Source organism: Sphaerodactylus townsendi, linkage group LG12, assembly GCF_021028975.2.
Source record: "Sphaerodactylus townsendi isolate TG3544 linkage group LG12, MPM_Stown_v2.3, whole genome shotgun sequence".
Lineage (NCBI taxonomy): Eukaryota > Metazoa > Chordata > Lepidosauria > Squamata > Sphaerodactylidae > Sphaerodactylus > Sphaerodactylus townsendi.
In genome coordinates this window covers 40,958,651-40,982,617 of record NC_059436.1, presented here as the reverse complement: position 1 = coordinate 40,982,617, position 23,967 = coordinate 40,958,651, and the positions used below count along the sequence as shown (strand labels likewise).

Sequence of the window (23,967 nt, the reverse complement as noted above, 5' to 3'; positions counted from 1 at the left end):
GTTTGGCTATATTCAGCAGCACGTCTTCTATTTTTCCCCCTATCTTTAGAGATAATCTGTCAGCAAGGTAGCATGATCTGTTGCTATAGCTACAAGCTTAAAGGCGGAGCCTAAGACAGACCAATTTAGATATTTTTCCAGCTGTGAGAAAGATTTTCCCTTGTTCTTCAGAGGTGCTTGGTTCTTGCCTGATTATGGAATAGAATCCTGCAAATGGAGGATCAGCCATCATAACAAATATTTATTTAGAAGAGAGGAGGAAAATAGTTTGAATTTATACCCTGCTTTTCCCAACCATAAAGTCTCAAAGGCCATTTCTGCACAGTCAAAATATCCTGGGTTGAGCAAGAAAAATATCCCTGTGCAGCCGAGAATTCCGCACAGCTCTTGGGGCTAAAGTGGGCCTGCCCTGGTATTGCCCCGCAATATTTCCCTTACCCCGGGATTTTCAAAAATTGCCAGTTTGGAGGTTCTTTTAAAAAATCAGGAGCAGAACTGTTTTATTTTTCCTGCCCAGCCATCTGATCTCCCCACCTGATGTTCATTCAAGCTGCCACTCAAAAACAACAGCCAATCAGGATGTGGGACACCATGCATGATGAGAGATGCTTGCAACTGCCACTCAAAAACAACAGCCAATCAGAACGCGGGACACAGGGCACACTCAGTTATACTTCTGAAGTAAATACAGAAAGTCCCAGACTCATGCAAAAACAAGCTGGAGTGTTTTGTATCGCATCGTATATTTAATTTATATACTGCCCTCCCCCGAAAGGCTCAGGACGGTGCACAACAATATAATAACAATATCAGGGGGGAGGGGGGTAGCCAGACACCATCCACATTTTTAAATGGGTTCTGTTTTTATGTAATTGGTATTTAAATTATGTTTTAATGTATGTTTTAACCTTGTTGTGAATCGCCCAGAGCCCTCAAGGGGAGGGCGGTATATAAAATAAATAAATAAATAAATAAATAAATAAATAAATAAATAAAAAATACTACAAACATCAAAAACATTATATTAATAAACGAAGGATCAGTAAACATAACATCATAAACATCATAGGCATAACATCATAACATCATAACATAGCATCATAAATGCTACGTTATGATGCTATGTTATATGTTACAAACAATATGTTTATAACATATTATATGTTATAAACAGCAATATGCATGATATTATAAAACATAACATCATGAGCAACAATAAACCTAGCAATATAAACAACAAACATCAGTAGCATTATAAACAACAAACATCATTTCCTCCTGATTTTCAATGGATTCCTTCAAAAAGTGGGCAGCCATGCAGATGGACATCCCAGGATAAAATAGAGCCAGGTTAAGAAAAAACGGTGGTGAAACAGGTATAATTTTTCCACGTGGAAACAGCCAAAGTAGCTTACAAACTCCTTCCCTTCCTCTCCCCACAACAGACATCTTGTGAGGTAGGTGCAGCTGAGAGAGTTCTGAGAGAACTATGACTAGCCCAAGGTCACCCAGCAGGAATATAGGAGTGTGGGAACAAATCTGGTTCACCAGACTAGAGTCCGCTGCTCATGTGGAGGAGTGGGGAATCAAACTTGCTTCTCCAGACTCCACCACTCTTGACCACTACTCCATACTAGGGGTCAGTTCCCCACCTGTGGCTAGCAACACAGACGCAACCATCACCATACTGACTTTTTGTACACCACACTGAAATGCTTTTTCACATTTTGCCCAACCGCAGTGTTCCACACAATTGCAGCTGCACATGGCCTCAGGAAGGGAGCAGAAACATGCAAAGATTTCAAGTGGGTACAACCCACTAGATGTGTTCCTGAAGGCCATCAATTAGCTCCCCATCCCCCTGATTTGTTTGTTTGTTTGTTTATTGATTTATTTATTCGGTTTATATACTGCCCTCCCCCGGAGGGCTCAGGGCGGAGAAGGGGAGGAAGTGAATCAATGGTGAAGGAGAAGAGGTTTAATCAAAGCTGGTTCCAAATTAGAGGGAGGATTTTGGCAGGAATGATCTTCTTGAGCCTTCTCTCACACATGTGCATGCAAACCCACACAATACATACACACAGACGCCCTCCCTCCCTGCCTTCCATGAGGCAAGTCCCACTGGTGGTTCCATCACAATCCTTCAAGCCCTGTTGGCATCAATGGGAGAGAAAGCTGAGTCATGCTCAGGTCTTCCTTGGACATCCCCTCCCAGCCAGAATTGGGAGACTGCTTGAAAGCCCCTGAGAAGGATACCCCATTTCCAGCTGGAAACAGTGTTCAGGGAAGGAGGTGATCATGGCCTTTTCTCCCAGCCAATATATCCTAGGGATAAGGAGGTGAAACATCCCGGTTCGGCCATGGCTTCCGCATGGCTTCTGAGTCTAACTCGGGCCCACCCCGTAAGAATTCCCTTATCCCATGCCTTTAAAAAAACAATAAAATGGGTGGTTCTTTTTAAAAAAACTGCGCCGCTCCCATGCAAACACCGGAGCAGACAGACCGGTTTATTTTTCCCACCTTGCCACCTGCAGCCAATCAGAACGTCAGAAAAACAGGACAGTTCGAGCATGCGTGACAATGTCGGCGAGGAAAATTAAACTAAACCGGCGGCTGTGCAAGTTCTTCCTCCTGGCCTGAATGCACTGACGGGCTGTTGTGCAGAGGGAGAAACCAAGATAGAAACATCCCGGTATGTATGATCCCTGATTTTCCTCGGGATATTTTGTCCGTCAGGAAAATGCCAGTATTTCCTTCCAGCCTTTTCCCACCTTGGCCAGGGGTTGGCTCTGTCTCCTGTCAGTCTTGGTTCAGCCCTCTTGGAGCTCCAGCATGTCAACTTTTGAAGCTGGATGTGTGTTAAACCCTCTCTCTTCTGTCCTATTTTGTCAATGCAAATGACATATATTTTCCAGAAACAGAATCCTTTTTTTAAAAAAAAGAAATTTAATCATATAGCAGATGTGGATATTCATTAGAATATGAATACTAGAACCACAATACTAGAACCAGGGGGTATTCATTGAAAATGCTGGGGGGAAGAATTAGGACTAATAAAAGGAAACACTTCTTCACACAACGTGTGATTGGTGTTTGGAATATGCTGCCACAGGAGGTGGTGATGGCCACTAACCTGGATAGCTTTAAAAAGGGCTTGGACAGATTTATGGAGGAGAAGTCAATCTATGGCTACCAATCTTGATCCTCCTTGATCTAAGATTGCAAATGCCTTAGCAGACCAGGTGCTCGGGAGCAGCAGCAGCAGAAGGCCATTGCTTTCACATCCTGCATGTGAGCTTCCAAAGGCACCTGGTGCCATTCTGCGAGTAGCAGAATGCTGGACTAGATGGACTCTGGTCTGATCCAGCAGGCTAGTTCTTATGTTCTTATGTTCTTAGAAATTGGAACTCCAGCTTAACCCCCTCTCCCAGTACCCTTACAGCAGTTTTTCTGTCCTTCAAAATTACACTTTTTGACACATGCCACATGGAGTCTGACCAGGAAAGGAAGAGTCTGTTTCTTTCTCCTACCGTCTGGCAGGCGAGGCTGAGCCAGCAGAAGTTCTTTGCAACAGGCAGCAGGATAGTCCTTGGTCCCATTCGGGGGGTCCACCAGGAGCTTCAATTCCCGGCCTAGACTATCCATCAGCATCCACACCATGCCGTAGTTCAAGGTGCTTGCTGAGTAGATCAGTTGCTAGCACAGAAGAAAGCCCACAGTTAAAATGGCTCCTGTGCCTTTCGTTTTCTCTGCCAACAACCAGCCACAATCCATTGGTTCAGCTGAGACTTAACAAGAAAGGATAGGCTGTATTTCAGTGCCACGAACAAACTTCAATTTGTCTGGGATGAAAACAAAGAAGGAAGCTCTCAGATCTCACAGGCGCCCTCCCACAGCTCAGGTATAGCAGGCAGATGGAGAAAACTGATGTTTGGAATGACTGCCGTTTGGATGTCACTACTTAAACATTGTACAGAGCTTAGAGCCGGGGACCCAACTCTGGCCCTCCAGATGTTCATGGACTAGGATTCTCATCAACCCCTGCCAGATTCATTTGCTGATATACCACAAATTATTGATTTAAGGCATATTTGGAGAGGTTGGCAAGAAAAACTAACAGAATAGTAAATTGTGGTCTTCTGCGTGCAGTTGAACACTGCCCTGAGCCCTTATGGGGAGGGCTCAAGAGGCGTAGCTCCAAGGGGACAGGGGCGTGCATGACACACTGGGCATGTGCCCCTGTGGAGGTGTGGCGAGGGCTTTCCCCCCTTGCTACGCCTTTGGGAGGGCGGGGTATAAATACAAACATAAATAAATAAATAGTTTGGGAAAGTAATGTGTATAAGAACACACTTGAGGCACTAGAAGAGCTGGAAGAAAGCAACTATTTTGCTACCCAGACCTATGATCTGTTTGACCAGGCCATGTGCCATCAGGTTCCATTTGTCACACCCACCTTCAGTTCTTCCTGTGACACATTCAGCGAAGGACCAGGGAGGCCAGGCATGCCAGGTATGCCCTAGAAATACAAGCAAGAATGATCTCCTGCCTCGGACCAACTGCCAGGGGCGTATCTACCCTAGGGCAAACTACGGCTCTTGTCTCGGGAGCCAATAGCACGGGGGCGCACTGGTTACCTTCTGTCCCCCTCCCCAGTCAGTGTCTTTCTCTTTCCCTCCCCTCCAGAATGGCAGGTGGGCAAGCAAGCCGGGACAGAGCTTTGGAGACGTGGCACATCCCTGCGACTTTCCCTTATCCATGCCCATCAGGCCACTGAACCAGGGAGGTCAACACAGGCTGTCATCCAGGAGCCGTTGGCTGGGAGGGCGCTTCAGAGACCCAGAGCGCCCCTGCCTCCCTCCAGTCTGGGTGCTTTGTGCTGTTATAACTGAAAGAAAGTGACTGTGCTACAGGAAATGGGAGAGGTTTGCAAAGAGGTGTAAACAAGTATTTTGCATGCACGAGGAGCGGCCAGCAAAAGGGTTTTTCTTGCTGATCTTTCCAGCCTGGGTGTTACCCCCATCCCAGGATGTGACTGTCCACATCTATGAGGGCGCGCCTGCATATTTGTGGAAACCTCCACGAAAGGGAAACGAGGGACATTAAAGAGAAGGATTAGCACTCAGAGCTCTGGAATAAAGAGAAGGGGTGGACAGCTTTGGAAGGTTCTCTTCTTATAATTTTGATGCCCCCCCACCCCCATCTGTATGTTGCAAATAGGAACAATGGCTTCATGTGGACTAGAATAATGACCGGCTACAGAGGGGTTCTGTGTATGTAAAAGAGACCCAGCAGGTTGTTGAAGGTACATTGGGGCGGGGGGGGGGGGGGGGAATGCACAATGACTGTAGAGTAATGAATTGCTTGATCATCACTTGTCGTTTCTAGTCTTCATGGGAAAAGCTTGGAAGTGCTCAGCTACAAGACTCAAAGGCAACTTGACTTACCGGTAGGCCTGACTCCCCTTTTGGTCCTGGGGGGCCCTCTAAGCCCTTGAGGCCCTGGCAAACAAGATACAGGACAAAAGAATCACAAGATCTTTTATAGTACATTGCTGGTTATTGTTTTTATGTTGTTTTTTTCTTTATAGTTTAATATGAGACAAGCAATTTGTGGGACAATAGATGCACTTAGAAAAATAAAAGGTAAAGTTCCCCTTCAGTCGTGTCCGACCCTGGGGTACCACTACGAGCAGTGATTTCAAAGGCAAACCTCTTTTGTGAGATAGTTTGCCATTGCTTTCCCCGGCTATTCTTTACCCCCTACCAATTGGCCATGCTGGTAGGGGCTGATGGGAATTGTAGTTCCTGAACATCTGGAGAGCCGCAGGTTCCCTACCCCTGCCCTAGCTATGAGCTAGGTACTCATTTACTGACCAAGAAATGGATGGATGGCCGAGTTGACCATGAGCCAGCTGCCAGGATATCTGACCCACAGGGGGCTTGAACTCCTGACCGTGTGAGTGGCAGTACAAGCACTTAACCACTACGCCACGCGGCTTCTAGAAGAATAATAGAATAATAATTCAGGATTTATTCCATATACAGTGCCAAGGGAGAACGTATAACTTACCTTTTGTCCAGATGAGCCCTGTTGGGGGAAAGAAAAAAATGATGTGAGAAAATAGTCCCCTCAGAGAAATGGCATGAAAGGGGAAAGGTTAACCTTCCTCCCTAGTGGCATGGATCTGGTCCTTAATGTGCCCCTAAAGAATTTGTAACTTTATGCCTCTTGCAGAATTCCTGGCACAGAACATAGCATGCCTATGTCATTAAGTGCATGCACCTTTGTCCAGAAGTCACCAATAGCCTGAAGCAAAATCCAGCCATTTTATACTGTGCAGTTCCTTCCGCTCCCCTGGACTCATAAGGAAAAGCTTACCAGAATGCCAGGGTATCCAGCATATCCCTGATAACCAGGTGGACCAATAGCACCCTGCAAATAAATGAGAGACACATTGTTGGCAAGGCCAGCTCTCAGGTTTTGAGGTCCCCAGTTATGATACCAATGTCATGAAACCTTGACCCAGCATCCCATTTTCCTTCTCATCTGCCCCTAGGTACATCTGGTCCCCAGCTTTCTCAGCTGGATTCATTGGTTTCCATTTTTTTCCAGCTGAGTACAACTAGACCTATTGACCTCTGGGGCACAGAGTGGTAAGCTGCAGTATCACAGTCCAACCATTGCTCATGACCTGAATTTGATCCGGATGGAAGTCAATTTCATGTAGCTGGCTCAAGGTTGACTCAGCCTTCCAGGGTCAGTAAAAGGAGTACCCAGCTTGCTGGGATAAAGTGTAGACGACTGGGGAAGGCAATAGCAAACCAGCCTGTAAACATAGTCTGCCTAGCGGACATTGCGACATGATGTTGCCCCATGGGTCAATAATGAGATTACAACTAGGGCTGCCAACTCTGGGTGGGAAAATACAAGGAGATTTGGGGGATGGAGCCTGAAAAAGATGTGGGCGGGGAGGGAATTCAATGGGGTATATTGCCATTGAGCCCACCTTCCAAAGTAGCCATTTTCTCTAGGTGAGTGATCTATGTCACCTGGAGATTAGTTGTAAAAACAGGTATCTCCAGCTACCACCGGGAGGTTGGCAATCCTATGTACAACCCAAGGCAGTGTTCTTAGGCTCATGGGGCTCCTTTAACCAGCCTTACATTTGATCTCTTCTTGTAGTTGATCTGATCTTGCCAAGCACTATATCAACCATGAAAGTCAACATCCCACTTTGATCTCCCTGCGGATGACTCACTGGGCATCTGATGTCTCTAGGTGTTCTTTTGAGCAATCCACAACCATGGGGAAGTATGTAATCATCAATTTGTCAGGGAAATAGTGAGGGATGGGTGGGGAAAAGAGTTGGATTTGTATCCCCCCTTTCTCTCCTGTAAGGAAACAAAAAGGGGCTTACAAACTCCTTTCCCTCCCCCCCTCACAACAAACACCCTGTGAGGTAGGTGGGGCTGAGAGAGCTCAGAAGAACTGTGACTAGCCCAAGGTCACCCAGCTGGTATGTGTGGGACTGAACAGGCTAATTTGAATTCCTTGGATAAGCCTCCACAACTCAAGCGGCAGAGCGGGGAATCAAACCCGGTTTCTCCAAATTACACCTGCTTTTAACCACTACGCCACTGCTGTACAAGAGCAGATCAGCTGGGCTAGCCTCTCCTCCACAAATTTTTGCATTTCGTGCAAATATCTGAACTGGCTGGCTGGCTCCAGGTCCAGGGGGCATCGAAGTCCTGCACAATCTCAAGGTGCATTCTGCAAGACAGCTGCCGGGCAGCTTAAGTATTCCCTCAGCCACTAGCTTGCAGTTGCGCATAAGTCTAGACAAGCTTTATTGGTGGTGGAGGGAGGCCAAGAGAACAGTGATAAAGGAGCTAAGGCGTCATAGCATGTTTTGCATATAAACACCTCTGGCATTTCAACCAGTCCCTAGCACCTCTAGTTAAAAACAGCCTCCAGTAACAAAGTGGAAGGGAAAAAAAAACCCTCTCTCTGCTTAAGACCTTGAATATACTGGGCTCCGATGGATCATAACTTAATGGCAGAGATCATGTTATGCATGCAGAAGGTCACAGGTTCAATCCTGAGCATCTCCAATTTCAAAGAGTCTCAGTTAGCTGAACTGGGTAACGCCTGTCAGACAGGCCAACTGTCTGACAGGTTATAAACTACCTTGAATGTTCATTCCAGCACTTTACCTGTTCACCTTTGGGTCCTGGCCTCCCAGGAGCACCGGCAGGTCCTGGTTTGCCCTGGAATTCACAGAAGGTACTCCTTGATCATTATGTTCTCATCAAAATTAATTTGGAAATCAAACACCCACATGTATTTCAGAGCTTGCTTCATCTGATGCTTCATCAGATGAATCAAACTCTGATTCACAGAAGATTATGCTGGAACAAATGTTATTAATCTTCTGCTACAGACTAACTACCTTAAAACCAATATCTCCTGGTGGACCGAGGTATCCCATGCTGCCTTTGTCACCCTAGAGGAGGGCAAAAGAAGGAGAAAAGTATTAGCAGCTGCCAAATGTAATGAATAATCTTTATTTTGTTTATAATATAACATGAGTAATTGGTGGGAACAGATGTGCAAAATGCCGAGATAGGCTCAGCTGAAGGAATGCATTGGTGGATGGAATTCACCTTTCGTCCTTTGGGTCCTTTTCTTCCCTTCTCTCCCCTGGGTCCAGGAGCCCCCTGAAAAAGGAAAATATGAGAGACAACACTCCTCAGTGCTCCATAACTACTCACACTTTACACAAACCAGCAGCTGGCAAAACTGCCTCTTCAGAAACCACCCACTTGAAAAAGAAGAAGAGTTTGGATTTATATCCCCCCTTTCTTTCCTGTAGGAGACTCAAAGGGGCTTACAATCTCTTTTCCCTTCCCCCTCACAACAGAGACTCTGTGAGGGAGGTGGGGCTGAGAGAGCTCAGAAGAACTGTGACTAGGCCAAGGTCTCCCAGCTGGCATGTGTTGGAGTGCACAAGCTAATCTGGTTCACCAGATGAGCTCAAGTGGCAGAGTGAGGAATCAAATCCAGTTCCCCAGATTAGAGCGCACCCGCCCTTAACCACTACACCATGCTGGCTCACTTGCCCGGCAACCTGTGACCATTAGTCCTAAAGTTTGGTCATATGCTCCTCAAAGCTAGCTAGCTAGGGGCCATTTAGATTCATGGAAAAGCCAAGTCAGTCTGTCTGTGCCGATCAAGCAAGGATTGGCAATTGCTTCATGACAGTCTCTAGGGAGAAGGTTGGTGAAGCCACACATTCTTGGGATGCTGAAGAGGATGCAGAGAAAAGGTGACCAAATAAATAGAACATTAGATTTAGATGCTTGAATCCTTATAGGTACCCCATACAACAGTTGGGTCATGATTTTGCCCTAGAAACTTGCAACACCAAAAGGGTATGTTGCCCACGTATGCAAAATAAAATGTCTGAACAGCAGTCAAATTAATTCTAATACTCATCCGGATCTATTGACAATGAGGGCGCCACAAAGGGGAAGCAAACTGAAATATAGTGTCACCTCGGTAATCGGTGCCTTCAGTAATCACCGATTTCGGTGTTTGCCGATTGCCAGCCACCATCTTCCGCACTTGGAAGTCGTTGGTTTCCGCCGACTTCCAAGGCTACGCAAACGGCGTTGCGCATGCGCAAACGGCATACCTCGGTATTCGCCATTTTCAGTTTTTGCCGACCGTTGCCGGACGGATTACTGGAGAATACCGAGGTACCACTGTATTGTCGAAGGCTTTCACGGCTGGTTTCAACTGGTTGCGGTGGGTTTTCCGGGCTGTGTGGCCATGGTCTGGTGGATCTTTGACACAGATGCAGGCGAAACATTAGGAACAAGATCCACCAGACCAGGGCCACACAGCCTGGAAAGCCCACCACAACCCAACTGAAATAGTTAAATGAGCCCATTTGCCCCAAATAGATTGTCTGCATAGCTTTGTTTTGAATTCTGTTTCTTGGTCACATAAAGGAATGTCGAAAACTGGGTTTCTGGAGGGTTTTCCAGAGTTTCTTACAAATCTAGAAAAATTTTGTCCTGAAGTTAAACAGCAAGACAAACTTACATACCAATTTCCTACCTATAACAAAAAAAATCTTACTATGATACAGTCCACATATCCTTTGCCTAGTGATGGTGAACCTTTGGCACTCCAGATGCTATGGACTACAATTCCCATCAGCCCCTGACAGCATGGCCAATTGGCCATGCTGCCAGGGGCTGATGGGAATTGTAGTCCATAACATCTGGAGTGCCAACGGCTCGCCACCAAACCTCAATTGAGAGGTAAAATGGGTGAACTTCATTCAATTTTTTTTGCATTAATTAAAAGGATGCAACCCTCCTGATGCCTGCAAGCCAAACTTCATTCCAAACCCACTGGTAGTGTGGGTGATTTGTGGGATGCAGAAGAGTCAGGCCTCTTCTTGTCTCCCTCGCAGCCGGTCAAAAGGAGGACAAGGTGGGACTGAAGCCTGCTCCTATATTGGCTTCATACCCCAAAACCAATCTCAAAAGAAGCAGATCCAGGTATGGGTTTATCATTCTGTGACTGTGACAAATGGAGCTCTTTCTTGCATTTCTGGCCCTTTCCGCATGGGCGCTGACCATTCGCACAGAAGGTCCCGGAAGGGGCGCAGGGGAAGGCTCAGCCTTCGCGCAGGCTGCGCCTTCCCCAGCTGGCTTACCTGCTCCTGCTGGCTCCCTTTGCATTGCGGAGGCCAGGGGACACATCCCCCTGGCCAAAGCGATCGCTCTGGAGACAGAGGCCAGGGGGACGTGTCCCCTGGTCTCCCCAACGTGAAGGAAGCCAGCAGGAGCAGGTAAGCCAGTTGGGGAAGGTGGGAGGGAAATGCTGCCTTCCATCTGCTGCCATTTGCACGGCAGCGGGTGGAAGGCACCACTTTTGAAAAACTTGCTCATGGAGCAAGGTTCAAAAGTGGTGTTTCCGTGCCACTTGGGTGGCGCGAGAACAGTGCTGCTGCGTTGCAGTGCTGCTGCGCCTGCTGTGCGAACTGTATTCCGCCTGTGCAGAAACAGCCTCAGCTTCAGGAGCTGCTTTATCCTATACAGATTACATCACACATCATACTATCTGGAGGAAAAACAAGATGTCTTTTCCCTCTTGGCCTTATTGTGCAGCTTATAGATTGCATCACCAGGATCAGCTCCATTATGATGTAGCTAAAGAAGTGTCTTTTTGCCTCTGGATATGAACTGGAGCCTTTCGAGTCTGGGCCGAACATCCAAATGAACCTTCTTTGGGACTGATACTTACATAAGGGCCTTGGAGTCCATGGGGTCCTGTGAGACCTTGCTCACCAGGAGAACCCTGAAAGGAAGATGCAAAGAATTATGGTGAAATTGGTGACATTATTAAAAGACAACAGTTTGAACATTTTTGTGGAAAACTGGAAATTGTTTATGGAATATCTTTTGAAAACCTATTCATGCAGAGAAGTAATAGCAAAGTTTGAAATCAAAAGAAAACATTAGATTGTAATAATTAGAAAACACTTTAAGAAATAACTATTGTATTAATGCTTTAATTATATGTGCATGAACCTAGAGATAACTTTTAAGCAAAGATGAGATAGCTGGAAGTCAGTACTTGAGGTGTAGGGTGGTTGTGTTTTCTTTGTGTTCGTATGTTTTGTTTGTTGTTAAGTCTGAGAAAATAAAAAAAGTCTTAAAAAACTGAATGGGGGAAGGTTATGTGGACCTTTAGCAAAATGTACAGCACAATCAACCTTGTGAAAATACCAATTGTAATGTCCTATAGTAGGATAGGGACCTTGGTAATTAGATGATAAAGACCATACTTTATCAGCCCCTGCCAGCATGGCCATGCTGGCAGGGGCCGATGGGAATTGTAGTCCATAACATCTGGAGTGCCAAAGGTTCGCCACCACGGCCCTATAGTGTGGTCAGGAAAAAATCTTACTCTCCTTCTGCCCCTGATCACCAACCTAGAGAAGCAGGGGAGTTGTAAGATTTTCCTCACATCTCACCAGGACTACAGCATATTAGCATGATCATTTTTAATGATTCCGTATAAGCCACCTTGAGAACCCTCCAGCTGTGCAGCCTAGAAACTGAGTAATCAAATATATCCGGATGACTGGACTGGCAAACAGTAGCATACACAAGCAGCAATGTGTTCTCTCTTTATCGTTCTGGAAAAGTTGACAAGAACAGGAGAAATTACTGGATCGTATAAAAAATCCATCCAGTCCAGCATTCACCACAGTGCACTGCATCTGAGCATGAAAGCTTTATTAGCCTTCCATAGCCAATGATAGACTCCAGGTTCCATTCTTTTGTCTATTCCCCCTCTAAAGCCATTTACAAAGCAGTGGCCATTGTTGTTTTGTGTAGCAGTGAGCTCCATAAATTAATTGTACATTGTATGAAAAATTGTTGACCCTGAATTTATCACCTGTCAATTTTACTGAATGTCTCTGAGAGTTTTTATATTCTGGGAGACTGAAGCAAGTATTGTGGATTTGGCTTACCTTGGGGCCCTTGGAGCCCCTTGGGGGTCTGGATCCAGCTTTACCCCGTTTGCCCTGCGGGGGGGAAAAAGCAGGATTGGAAGGAAAACACTAAAATCTCATTACTTCAAGGTTTTGGACCCCTTGCTTGGGTTTACAGAGGAAGGCATTAAACTCAGGGGAATCAAAAGGGCAAGCTATTTTCTGAAGGGCATGGAAACTTTTAGCACCACCTCCAAGTGCATCAGGCTCCACCTCCTCTGTTCCTTGACTCACCAGTGACATCTTCTGCCTCAGCCACTGCTAGTCCCATCACCACTACAACTCAGTCCTCAAGCTCCACCCTCTCATAGAAGACCACTCCTTCATGTGAATCTATTCCTACAGTCTGAGGAAGGATAGGCCAGGGACAGATTTACCACCCTATCAGCTAGGCTTCCATTTACTACATCTGTCTGCCTCTCAGTAGCTAGTCCCTGATTCTCTCTGCTTATTTTCTGCTGGTCTTATCAGCCTACGGGGAAGCAGGAGGAGGGGAATGCTTTCTTACCCTTCTGCCAGGATTGCCAGGGAAACCTGGTATCCCATCATGCCCAGGTTGCCCCTAAGGAGGGAGAAAGAAAAGGTGAAACAGATGCCACTTCATGAGACCAAAGGGCTGGCTTCAAAGAAGTCTCATTTTGTTCCGTTGAAACGTACATTTTCCTACTGCACGGAGACCACAGAGAACACCGATTCACTACTGTCTCTTACATCAGCCACTCCAGCCTTTTCCATACAATGTTAAAATGTTTCCAAGACTTTAATAAAACATTTCCTTCTGTTGTGTTTCACACTTCATTTGTCCCAGAAACATTTCATTTTTCTTTTAATCCATCATATTTGAAAACCCTTTTCTGATGATCCTTTTGGCTGAAATGTTTTCCTTGCAGTGCAGTATTCCTGAAATGTTTTAAATTTTCCACTGAAAAGCTGGCGCCTTTCTCAAGCCCCTGCAGCCTCACTTCACTCCCCCCTTGGAGCCTGGCCCACCATTTTTTCATGTCCCTCCCCTCACTTCTTTCCCCCTTACTTGCGAGTAAGCCCCCCCCCCCGGATAAACAAAAGCAACAATTCAACAGATTTTCTTCCTGCAGTTTCTCTTGTGCGCCGGCAATTTTTTTCATGACTAAACCCGCGATTAACTGAAGCAATGATTCAACAGATTGACAAGGCATTGAATCAATGGATCAGCAAAAATAAATACATATATACATAAATAAATAAAAATGAAATGTTTGGAGGAGGTGATTGTGGGAAAACATTGTCATAAGGGGAATCAAAAACCTTCTGAAGGCATTTCTGATTTGTGCAGAAAAGGCCTCTGTTAATTTTAAATGTAAAGACAGAGATTCTGGAATACAAGTTATTGGAGCTTTTGCAAACCCTTCCACCATGTTTAAACTGGGTCAGTATCTGTGGCAACAATACAAGAGCCTCTCTTGCCCATCAGCCAGATAGCAGCTTTCTCCTCTGAATTCTGTTTTCAGAAGTTTTTAGGACTGGCCAGCAAAGAGCTTCTGGAAGCTGAGAGTGTGATTGAGACCAGTGAACTCTGAGTATTCAGCAGTTACCAACATGCCAAAAGAAACATTGCTGAGATATACAATTCCGAGGGGAACAGTTCCCTTTCCCTTTACACTAGACCTGGAACAATAATAATGAATAGGATACCTTTTCTCCTTTATGCCCTTTCTGACCATTCTGACCCGACAGCCCTTCAAGACCCTAAACCAAGAAGAGACAAGAAATTCTTACCATGTGGCGTACATCAAGACTGTTATGGGTAACACATAAAGAAGACTGCAAGAGCTGGGTTGATGCATCCATAAGGTCTTGAACCTTGCTTTTAAAAAATAAACACACACATACCGGGAACATCATAAGCTATTAAAACATGATTGACATGGGGCTACCTCTGAAGATGAATCTGAAAACTTCATCTCCTGAAAAAATACTGTGGCTCATTTATTAACAGAAATTAGCTGCAATTCTCAAATCGTGCCAGTGACAAAATTACTGCATTGACTGCTTCTTTGCTTTGGGGAACAATTCAAGGTTCCCCTCGGGGATGGGGTGATATAAAAATCTAATCAATCAATCAATCAATCAATCAATAAGTTGCTGGTTATCACCTGTAAAGTTCTTCATGGTCTACAATCCTCACATCTTTGGGACTGCTTCTCCTATTATGCTCCCGAGTAACATCTTTTCACATTAGGCTAAGGTCTACTTGGAGTGTCAACCTACAGGTGGATGAGAACAACATCTACCTGCTCTGGAGCTTCTTCTGTGTCACCTGCATCTCCCTGTTTCTTCTGTGTTTCCTGCTTTCTTGTGCAGTCAGGAACGTCCACACCTTATTGATATTTTGACTGGCAGCATAAGTCCAAGGAAGCTAATCTGAAGAGTCCCAAGAAGTAAGTCCCAAGGAAGGATTACTGTCCAAATTTAGACAGGCCTTCCTGAAGATATTCTAGCCATCTGACGCTGTTTATTCTATGCTACATGCAGGTTTTAATTTGTTGGTATTATTCTGGTTCAACTTTCATATGGATTAGATTGGCAATAAGAAAAAAATGGCAGCATCAAACACTTAAGGGGAAAAAACAAACACACACTATACAAATCAAATTAGTAAAAAAACCAAACAGAAAAAAGACCCCAAAAGTCTCATAATTGGGTTACAAGGCCTGACTTGGCAGACAATGAAAGTTTGGGAGACAAGGAAGGTGTCAAGCATTAGCAATGTTGTGATATAACTTCAGTCGCTTCCGCACATGGAGAATAATGCACTCTCAATCCACTTTCACAATTGTTTGCAAGTGGATTTTGCTACTTCGCACAGTAAAATTCAGCTGCAAAGTGCATTGAAAGTGGATTGAAAGGGCATTATTCTGCATGCATGGAAGAGGCCTTCTAGAAAAAGTCTGCAAGCGTCATGCCTCTATAGGAACAGCTGGAAATTCTATAATAAAACCTAGAGATGCATAATGTCAATAAAATTCCTAGAGAGGTCTGACATCACTTCTAGATTCACCTCTGGAGAGGTGTGATGCCACTTCCAGGGAAGACCCAGAAGTTACATCAAATCTCTCTATGGTAGAACCACAAACCTTCTGATGATTTCTAAAGAGGTATGGCATCACTGATTGGCCATTGGAGATTTGAAGGGCTGTGCAGATTTTTTACAAAATTGCTTTGACAGCAGCTGTCACCACAGCACAAGGATCATCACTGTGTCGCTGAAGGTAAGCTGTAGCAGCCATTTTGTAGCTGGTCCTTCCCCCTGCAGCAGCCATTTTGTGGTTGTGCCTACAACACTATGCCAACCTTCCAAAGAATTCCAAAGGTGGCCACAGGCTGAAAATATTTGAGCACTCCTGCTATAAGCAGTGCTTGGTGATAAGACAACTTCCCATCATTCATCTTCTTAGCATATTACCTTTTGGCCTTGTTCTCCTGGTGGTCCTGGATATCCTTTCTTGCCTAGAGGCCCCTTAAAAGGAACAAATTTTATATTGTGTCAAACAATGCATTTCTTTATAGGACAATGCTCTCATAAATCAGGACCAGGTCTGGATTAGCTGTACCATTTGAGTATTATAGCTCGGGTGGGGGAGGGGGGGAACTTGGCATATTTGCATGAGAAGCATGCCTGTAATGGCACCACTGCTTTGATAAGTTTGTTAGTATGCAGAAACTATCTGTTATGGTAGGGGACTCTGAAACCATGGCAAGAAAGGGAGAGTCAAGGAAAAACAGAAGTTGTTCAGTAGGAAAACCAATCCCATTTGCCCTACCTACTAAGGGAACTTATGAATGGACATCATAAAAACCTGATGGGGGAGGAATTGTGGGCTATGTGCCAAAGGACCTCATTGGTACAGCTACCGTGAGGGGCAGGATTCTGAACTCTGGTTGTGGGGGTGGGGGAGGTTTTCACCAAAAAGGCGAAATCTTCCTTTGTTCTCGGTTCAAACACTCTACTCTGATGCTATGACTGGTGGACCTCATCCTGGTAGGGAAGTTGAGATGTGTTTGCTCCATTTGAGATAACTGTCTTATACTATAACTTAGCTATATCCATGTTTTATTTAGTTTTCTTAGACCTGTTGTCTTTTAGCTATGATAGCTGTTTTCCATGTATATGCTCTTGTTTAATCTTTAGTAATAAAACTTCTTTCATGTTTAAGAAAGCAGACTGGGTCTCAGATCCTATCCACATGCTGTTCTTACTCACTAAGGATATGTATCTACTGAGGAAGCTAAAATAGTTGGAAGCTCTGCCCTTTGTACTTGCTCGGAGGTAGCCTTAACAGGGTGCCCAAGGTGCTAGTTATGTGAGAGGCTGAGTTTTATATCTTGGGATGGTGGCAACGAAAAGGAAACACACTTTGCATACAGGAAAACATGCAACATACATGTGAGAATATATCAACCCAGCTAGGAGTATGACACTGTTCACTTCATGACATTCATGCTGTTTCTGAAACATGTAACTAACCTGGTTCAGCAAATTCATTTACTCAGCTAGTAAAGTGAACATTTTTAATTAAGTATAGTTTTGCCAAGAGCCCATCCTTTGTTCAGATTTTTTTTTTAAGTTTGGTTCTTCTCTGCATTGGTATGCTATTTCATCACAGAGGGATTAAAAATGCTCAGGGGAAAAATGTATTTCTAACCCCGAAGAGTTTTTTTTAAAAATTAAACACTGTTAAAAATGGAGGTTAATTTTTAACTGGTTCTCTTTCCTTGCATTAACGCACAGCCATAATCCCAGGAACACTGCTTCATTCTAGTGAAGAGCCAAACAAAACATACTTTAAAAATCAACACTAAAAGTTAATTATAAACCTTTAACTGGAAAGAAACACATTTTTAAAAAATCTTGTTCATTTTATTCTCTTTTCTGCAACATTCCAAAGGCTCATCTCCCCCTCCCCTTCCTGCCAGAAAGAACATGCTGCTCCAATCAGTATTTGCTCCAAGACTGCAGAAATCAGGCAAAAGACTCTTGGCCCAGAGATGCATCTGCTGGCATCCCACTCCTTTGCCCACCAGTACCCGAGGGGCTAGCAGGAGCAAATGCCAAAGAGGAAATGGAACACACGTTGGCGTTGCACCAGCATGCTACCATCATTTTAGGTAAAACAATGCAAGTGACATTGGTAAAAAATGCAAGTGAATCTACAGTTTTACCACAGCCTTTGGAAATCTAGAGTATGTAATGATGTCACTTCCAGTTTTTACTAAATGTGACACCAGTACATCGTGCCTTATCCCCAGTTTCTCCCAGGGGCTGCTAGCTGTGGCCCAGCAGCCCAATATCAGACCGAGGAGCACTCTTTCCATCCACTGAAAAACATCTAGGCTATTACTGGGGACTGGGTACAGGGATGATATCACTTCTGAGCTGAATCAGCTCCCTTCCGCACTTGCAGAATAATGCACTTTCAATACACCTTTAATGCACTTTGCAGCTGGATTTTACTGTGTGAAATAACAAAATCCACTTGCAAACAATTGTGAAAGTGGATTGAAAGTGCATTATTCTGCATGTGTGGAAGGGACCTCACAGACCCTTTGCAATGACTTACCGTTGCATGTACCCCCCCACCCCACCCCAGCATCCTCACCCCCAGGCTGGAAATCACTGTTCTAAACTAACTGACACCTAAAAGGAAAAGTCTACCTGGTTCCAACTGAATATTAATTCTAACTGTCATCTGCTATTATGAAGCTAACCTTCCTCCTGTATCTTTTTTAGCACTGCTTCCCTCCCTATGTACGTCTTTTACTTTGTAGGCCTAAGAAGAGTTTGGATTTATATCCCCCCTTTCTCTCCTGCAGGAGACTCAAAGGGGCTTACAATCTCCTTGCCCTTCCCCCCTCACAACAAACACCCTGCGAGGTAGGTGGGGCTGAGAGAGCTCTGAGAAGCTGTGACTAGCCCAAGGTCACCCAGCTGGCGTGTGTGGGAGTGCCCAGGCTAATCTGAATTCCCCAGATAAGCCTCCACAACTCAAGCGGCAGAGCTGGGAATCAAAGGTGCAGATCAGAGTGCACCTGCTCTTAGCCACTGCTCTTAGCCACTACGTAGGATGTCTCTTGGTTTAGGAGCCAGTTTTGTAAAAAGCAGAAGATAAGCAAAATCAACTAAAAAACCAAATATAGAAATAACAGGGGGGAAGCACTCCATCCACATTTAAGAAAGTGTAAGGGGAAACATTTCCTTTCTGAGCATTCTCACAGCTAATGTGGAGCCTATTCCAAATTACTGAATAATGCAGGGGTTCAACGAGAGAAAATGCACAGAAGACCCCACAAGGGATTAAGTGTGAGCCTAGGAAATATCTCGGAGCCTAAATTCCATGTATTATTCACATTCTTTTGACCTGGTTATTGCTCTGCCTTTTTTCTAAGTGTATTCAAAATACAGGAGACGAAACCCACTCACACCAGCGCCAGCCAGCCCGGTCACTCCTTTCTTGCCGGCTGCCCCACGATGACCCTGAAATGGATGGGGGGGGGGAAATCTGTAAAATTAATGCAGCTTAAAAAAAGAAAAAGAATTGCAACATTTATGCAAAAAAACAGAAGGTGGAAGAGAAGGATTCCCTTGGCAGGTTTCCCTCTTCAGCCAATTCCAAGGTTGCTCCCAGTTTTAGCTAGGTCTAACTTTAGAAGAAAAGCACTCTTGTTGTTTCTCTCTTGCTGATTATGCAGAGGTCCGTTACAACATGCTTGCAATTGAACCCAATGCAGAAAACTTCCTTATACTGATGTACAAGGAAGTTGCCACGCATGGGAACCGGAAGTGGCATGTGGCAAACTTCCTCGTACTGACATACTAGGAAGTTGCTGAGTGCCTACTGCTCTTCCTCTCAGGTTTTCCCCATGGAAAGCAAGAGCACTTCAGGCACACTCCTGATGCCATGGTGGGGCAGAGAGGAGGTAAGCTCTCCCATCTGTAATCGGCCTCTGATTCTACAGAGAAATGGCAAAACTGAGCCCAAACTGATTCTCTGGGTCCACTTATCCAGCAAATGTCCCATTCCCAAGGATGGATCGTCTCAGCTATCAAGGAACTAGAACCAGGGGGCATTCATTGAAAATGCTGGGGGGAATAATTAGGACTAATAAAAGGAAACAGTTCTTCACACAACACGTGATCGGTGTTTGGAATATGCTGCCACAGGAGGTGGTGATGGCCACTAACCTGGATAGCTTTAAAAAGGGCTTGGACAGATTTATGGAGGAGAAGTCGATCTACGGCTACCAATCTTGATCCTCTTTGATCTGAGATTGCAAATGCCTTAACAGACCAGGTGATCGGGAGCAACAGCCGCAGAAGGCCATTGCTTTCACCTCCTGCACGTGTAGCAGAGTGCTGGACTAGATGGACTCTGCTCTGATCCAGCAGGTTTGTTCTTAAGGAGCATAACTGATATTTGGTTTAAATTCACTCATCAAGGTCTTGTTCAGAGAGATGGGCCATCTGCTGATATTAAGGCAGCCAGAATCAGCATAACATTGATGGTGGAAAGTGTCATCAAGCTGCAGCTGACTTTTGGCAACCTCATAGGTTTTCCAAGGCAAGGGACTTCAAAGGTGCTCTGCCATTGCCTGCTTCAGTGCTACCATCCTGGACTTCCTTGGTGGTCTCCCATTTAAAAACTAACCAGGGCTGACCCTACTTAGCTTCCAAGATCTGATGAGATCAGGATAGTCTCTGGGACGTCTAGGTCAGGGACACCATACTATTATCCAAGAGCTTTAAAAGTTACCTTCTGTCCCACTGCTCCTTTCTTGCCTGCATTCCCTTTCAGTCCTTCTGGGCCATCCAGGCCCTTGAGTCCTTGGACCCCCTTTAAACCCACAGGGCCCACTTCACCCTGCAAAGCACAAATGAGAGAGACAAAACTGTTTCTGATATCTCTGTCCACAACTGCTGGAACTTGAACTGTTGCCCTGTAAATGCAAAAAAAAAAAGCATCCCAAAAGATTGCACGCTACGTTGTTCACCCTAGAAGCAAACCATCAGGGCTAACGTAACAGGTAGGCAACCCAGGTGGATTGTCACAGATTACCTAGTCAACTGGACAATCAATAGCTGAAAAAGAGTACACAAACTTCATCTCTGCTTGTAACACTGGCAATATTGTTGTCCAAGACCATTTGGTCATTGGGCAATTTGAAATAAAGACATCAAGTCATGGGGCCAGTATGTATTAACACTCCTTTGTTTTTTAATTTGTGAGATATACATCAATACTCATTCATCAAAAGTGACCACAAGATCGCCAGTTCCATAAACACAACTGAGCATCGTAAAAACAGTGAGTATCAAACACAAGCAGACTTATCTTGTTTTATTTGGATAGGGCATGTATACAGATATTACAGATGAAATGGGGATAAATCATGGTTGCCAATTGTATTTCAATGTCATCTCTTCCAGATTTGAATATATTGGACACCCCACCCCCCCAATCATTATTCCCAATACACTGGAATTCCAATACCAATGTGGTATTTGGAATTGGGTTTTTGGGGGGAATCCAAAATTTTTAAGGGTTCATTATTGCTTAAGGGGATAATTGCCATGTGACTGGGGATGGTGGTGGTATTTTTGAAGGTACAGGTCCCAAAGTTGAAATGCTCTGGCCCCTTCTGCACATGCAGAATAATGCACTTTCAATCCACTTTCAATGTACTTTGCAGCTGGATTTTACTGTATGGAAAAGCAAAATTCACTTGCAAACAATTGTGAAAGTGGATTGAAAGTGCATTTTTCTGCATGTGTGGAAGAGGCCTTAGTGCTTAGGGCCTGTTTTTTAAAATAAGCTCCAAATGTCAAGTGTTGTCAACCAAGGGGTTCAGCTCTATGGAGCCCTTAACAGGGCACCCCCAGGCAATCATTATTCCTATGGAAGGAGGTGGAAGAAAAAACATTCAAGCTGTTTCTAGGCAAAAGCTATGTCTGTAATCAGCATCACTGGTCAAATTATGCCTTCTATGGTAGAACCAACACAGCAAGCTGAACAGACCCATTGCAGCACCACAGTAATCCCAGTAGAGCTACAAGCCACTATGTCAGTCATGTAAAACCAGAGAATCTCTGCAGTGGAAACTCAAGCTGGGGGAGTAATTTTGCAAGTCCAGAAGAACCAATAACAATGTACAAATGCCCAGCAGAACCCCCGCGTCACTGGGCAATACAAGGTCAACAGAACCAATGTCAAACAAGAGAATCTCTGAGTTGAAACTGAAGTGGGGGGGCACTTTTGCTAAAAGAATGGTGATACAGAACTCCCAGCCCAACCCAGTGTCTCTCTGGCAGAGCAAGCTCAACAAAAGTAATGTCAAACCTGAGAATCTCTCAAGTAGACACTGAAAGGTGGATTCTGCATGGGCCAAAAACAGTGGTGTGAAAACAATGTGAAAACGGTGTAAACCCTTTTACACCATTTTCACACCACTGCTTTTGGCCCATGCAGAATCTGCCAAAATGAGGGTGGGGGGAGAGAGTTGTTAGCCCAGAAGAAAGAATGGCAATTTACAGAATGCCCAAGAGAACCCAGTGAACATTCAGCAGGAGGATTAATGTGCACCCAGAGAAGAAGAAATCCAAGCACCGAGTAACAGAGAAGCAGAGAAGGGAATGCAAAGCATTGGAACACTTGTAAAGAAAAAAAAACCCTTCTGAAACTGACAAGGAAATCTGAAACTGGCAGAAGCAGCCCTTTGAACTCTTCTGGTGCAGAAGCAAAGGCAAGACGAGGAGAAAAATCTTCCCCCAAATGTCATATATTTCTGGGATTTTTCAGGACCATTTTTCTTAGTTTCCTGAATAATCCTGGAAATATTTGGAAGAGCCGAATGCAGCCAAAAAATAATAAAAAGGTACTTGGGGGGGGGGGGGTATATTTTTGGCTCGGTTTCACCTGAATGCACACCCCTATTAACACAGCAAAGCAAAAAACAGGTTAAAACTGAGACCAGTTCCATTAAAACGATCACACATTCATTATATTAAATAGACATATACTTTTGGAAATCAATGAAATGGCAGCTTGTAGTAAATTCCACAAGCAATTCTTCCAGCTGCAATTGGGAGCAACTGGGGATGGAAAAGATAGCTTGAATGTCAAATCAAAAAATGTGGTCCTGATTTGGAAAGCTGATAGTTTTAAAGACAAGCATTGAAACAAAATGGCAGGCCTCCTTTAAGAAGAGGGTACATGCAAAGCTGAATACCCCCCCCCACACACACATTCACAGACTCCCATCTTGAAGCATACTGAGTGGAAAAATTCCTCTTTGTGTGTGTGTGTGTGTGTGTGTGTGTGTGTGCGCGCGCGCTATCAAGTCACAGATGACTTCTGGTGGCCCTGCAGAGTTTTCAGGGCAAGAGAGTTCAGAAGTGGTTTGTCACTGATTATCTTTGCATGGGCTGAGAGAATTCTGAGAGAACTGTGACTGGCCCAAGGTTACTCAGCAGGCTTCATGTGGAGGAATGGGGAATCAAACCCCACTCTCTAGATTAGAGTCCACAGCTCTTTTTTAAAAAAAATAATTTGTTCAAAAGTTTATTAAAAGATTAAAATTAATACGATACTTGACATTTCCCAAAAAAGATAACAAGAAGCGAAGAGTAAAAGCAGTGAAAGAAAATGAAGGAAGAGTAGAAATGAAGAAAAAAAAGCTACGTATGTATCATATATGTTGTTATCGTTGTCAGCTACATTCTTCATTACGTAGTCACTATATAATCCCGATTATTAAAGCTAAAACAAATCTGCCTTCGGCTTATGTAGTGAAGTATTTACTTAGTGATGCATCTTCTGAGATAACCTTTAGGGTCGCTACATATCTAGCGGAAGTAATATCCCAAAGACGGTACTAAAACGTGTCCCTCAATGTATCAAATCATCTAAATTACATTGATTTGATGTCTGAGGCTCAGGTCATTGTGGTGAACATGGGAAGTCATTCAAATCAGTTTTGATTAACATATGGATGTCGCGGTGTGTCTCCGGAGAGTTTGTATATGATTTGTCCTAACTTGGTGAACTGGATTCCTCGTTGTATTGCTGTTTATCATACAAACATACTGTATGCAGAATTATTTATGCCTAATAAAGGTTTACTGTACTGTACTGTACTGTACTGTTGTTATCGCAGATCACATAGAGCACCTTACACATCTTCTCTTATTGTTACTTTAAAATAAAAGAGGAAGAGAAGAAAAAAGAGGTAACAATAATAAATAAATGTGGATGTAGACTTAACTACATCCTTTATATGTGTGTGTGTATGCGCGCACGGTGTGTGCGTGCGTACGTGTATACACATATGTTTACACAAATATATACACATATACA

General features: G+C 44.3%; 1 protein-coding gene across 1 annotated transcript in view; it reads right to left on the bottom strand.

Annotated features, from left to right (window-relative positions):
• The window catches only part of LOC125442090 (collagen alpha-1(XI) chain-like), a 33,008-nt gene that overhangs the window by 4,157 nt on the left and 4,884 nt on the right, over positions 1–23,967 (bottom strand). The window contains exons 5-19 of the mRNA XM_048513228.1: positions 20,368–20,475; positions 19,038–19,091; positions 16,023–16,076; positions 14,252–14,305; positions 13,089–13,142; positions 12,560–12,613; positions 11,323–11,376; positions 8,667–8,720; positions 8,453–8,506; positions 8,217–8,270; positions 6,382–6,435; positions 6,073–6,090; positions 5,448–5,501; positions 4,457–4,519; positions 3,531–3,696 (exon numbers count right to left, since the gene is read on the bottom strand). Of these exons, the coding sequence (XP_048369185.1) occupies positions 3,531–3,696; positions 4,457–4,519; positions 5,448–5,501; positions 6,073–6,090; positions 6,382–6,435; positions 8,217–8,270; positions 8,453–8,506; positions 8,667–8,720; positions 11,323–11,376; positions 12,560–12,613; positions 13,089–13,142; positions 14,252–14,305; positions 16,023–16,076; positions 19,038–19,091; positions 20,368–20,475 (949 nt within the window). The remainder of the gene's footprint in view (positions 1–3,530; positions 3,697–4,456; positions 4,520–5,447; positions 5,502–6,072; positions 6,091–6,381; positions 6,436–8,216; positions 8,271–8,452; positions 8,507–8,666; positions 8,721–11,322; positions 11,377–12,559; positions 12,614–13,088; positions 13,143–14,251; positions 14,306–16,022; positions 16,077–19,037; positions 19,092–20,367; positions 20,476–23,967) is intronic.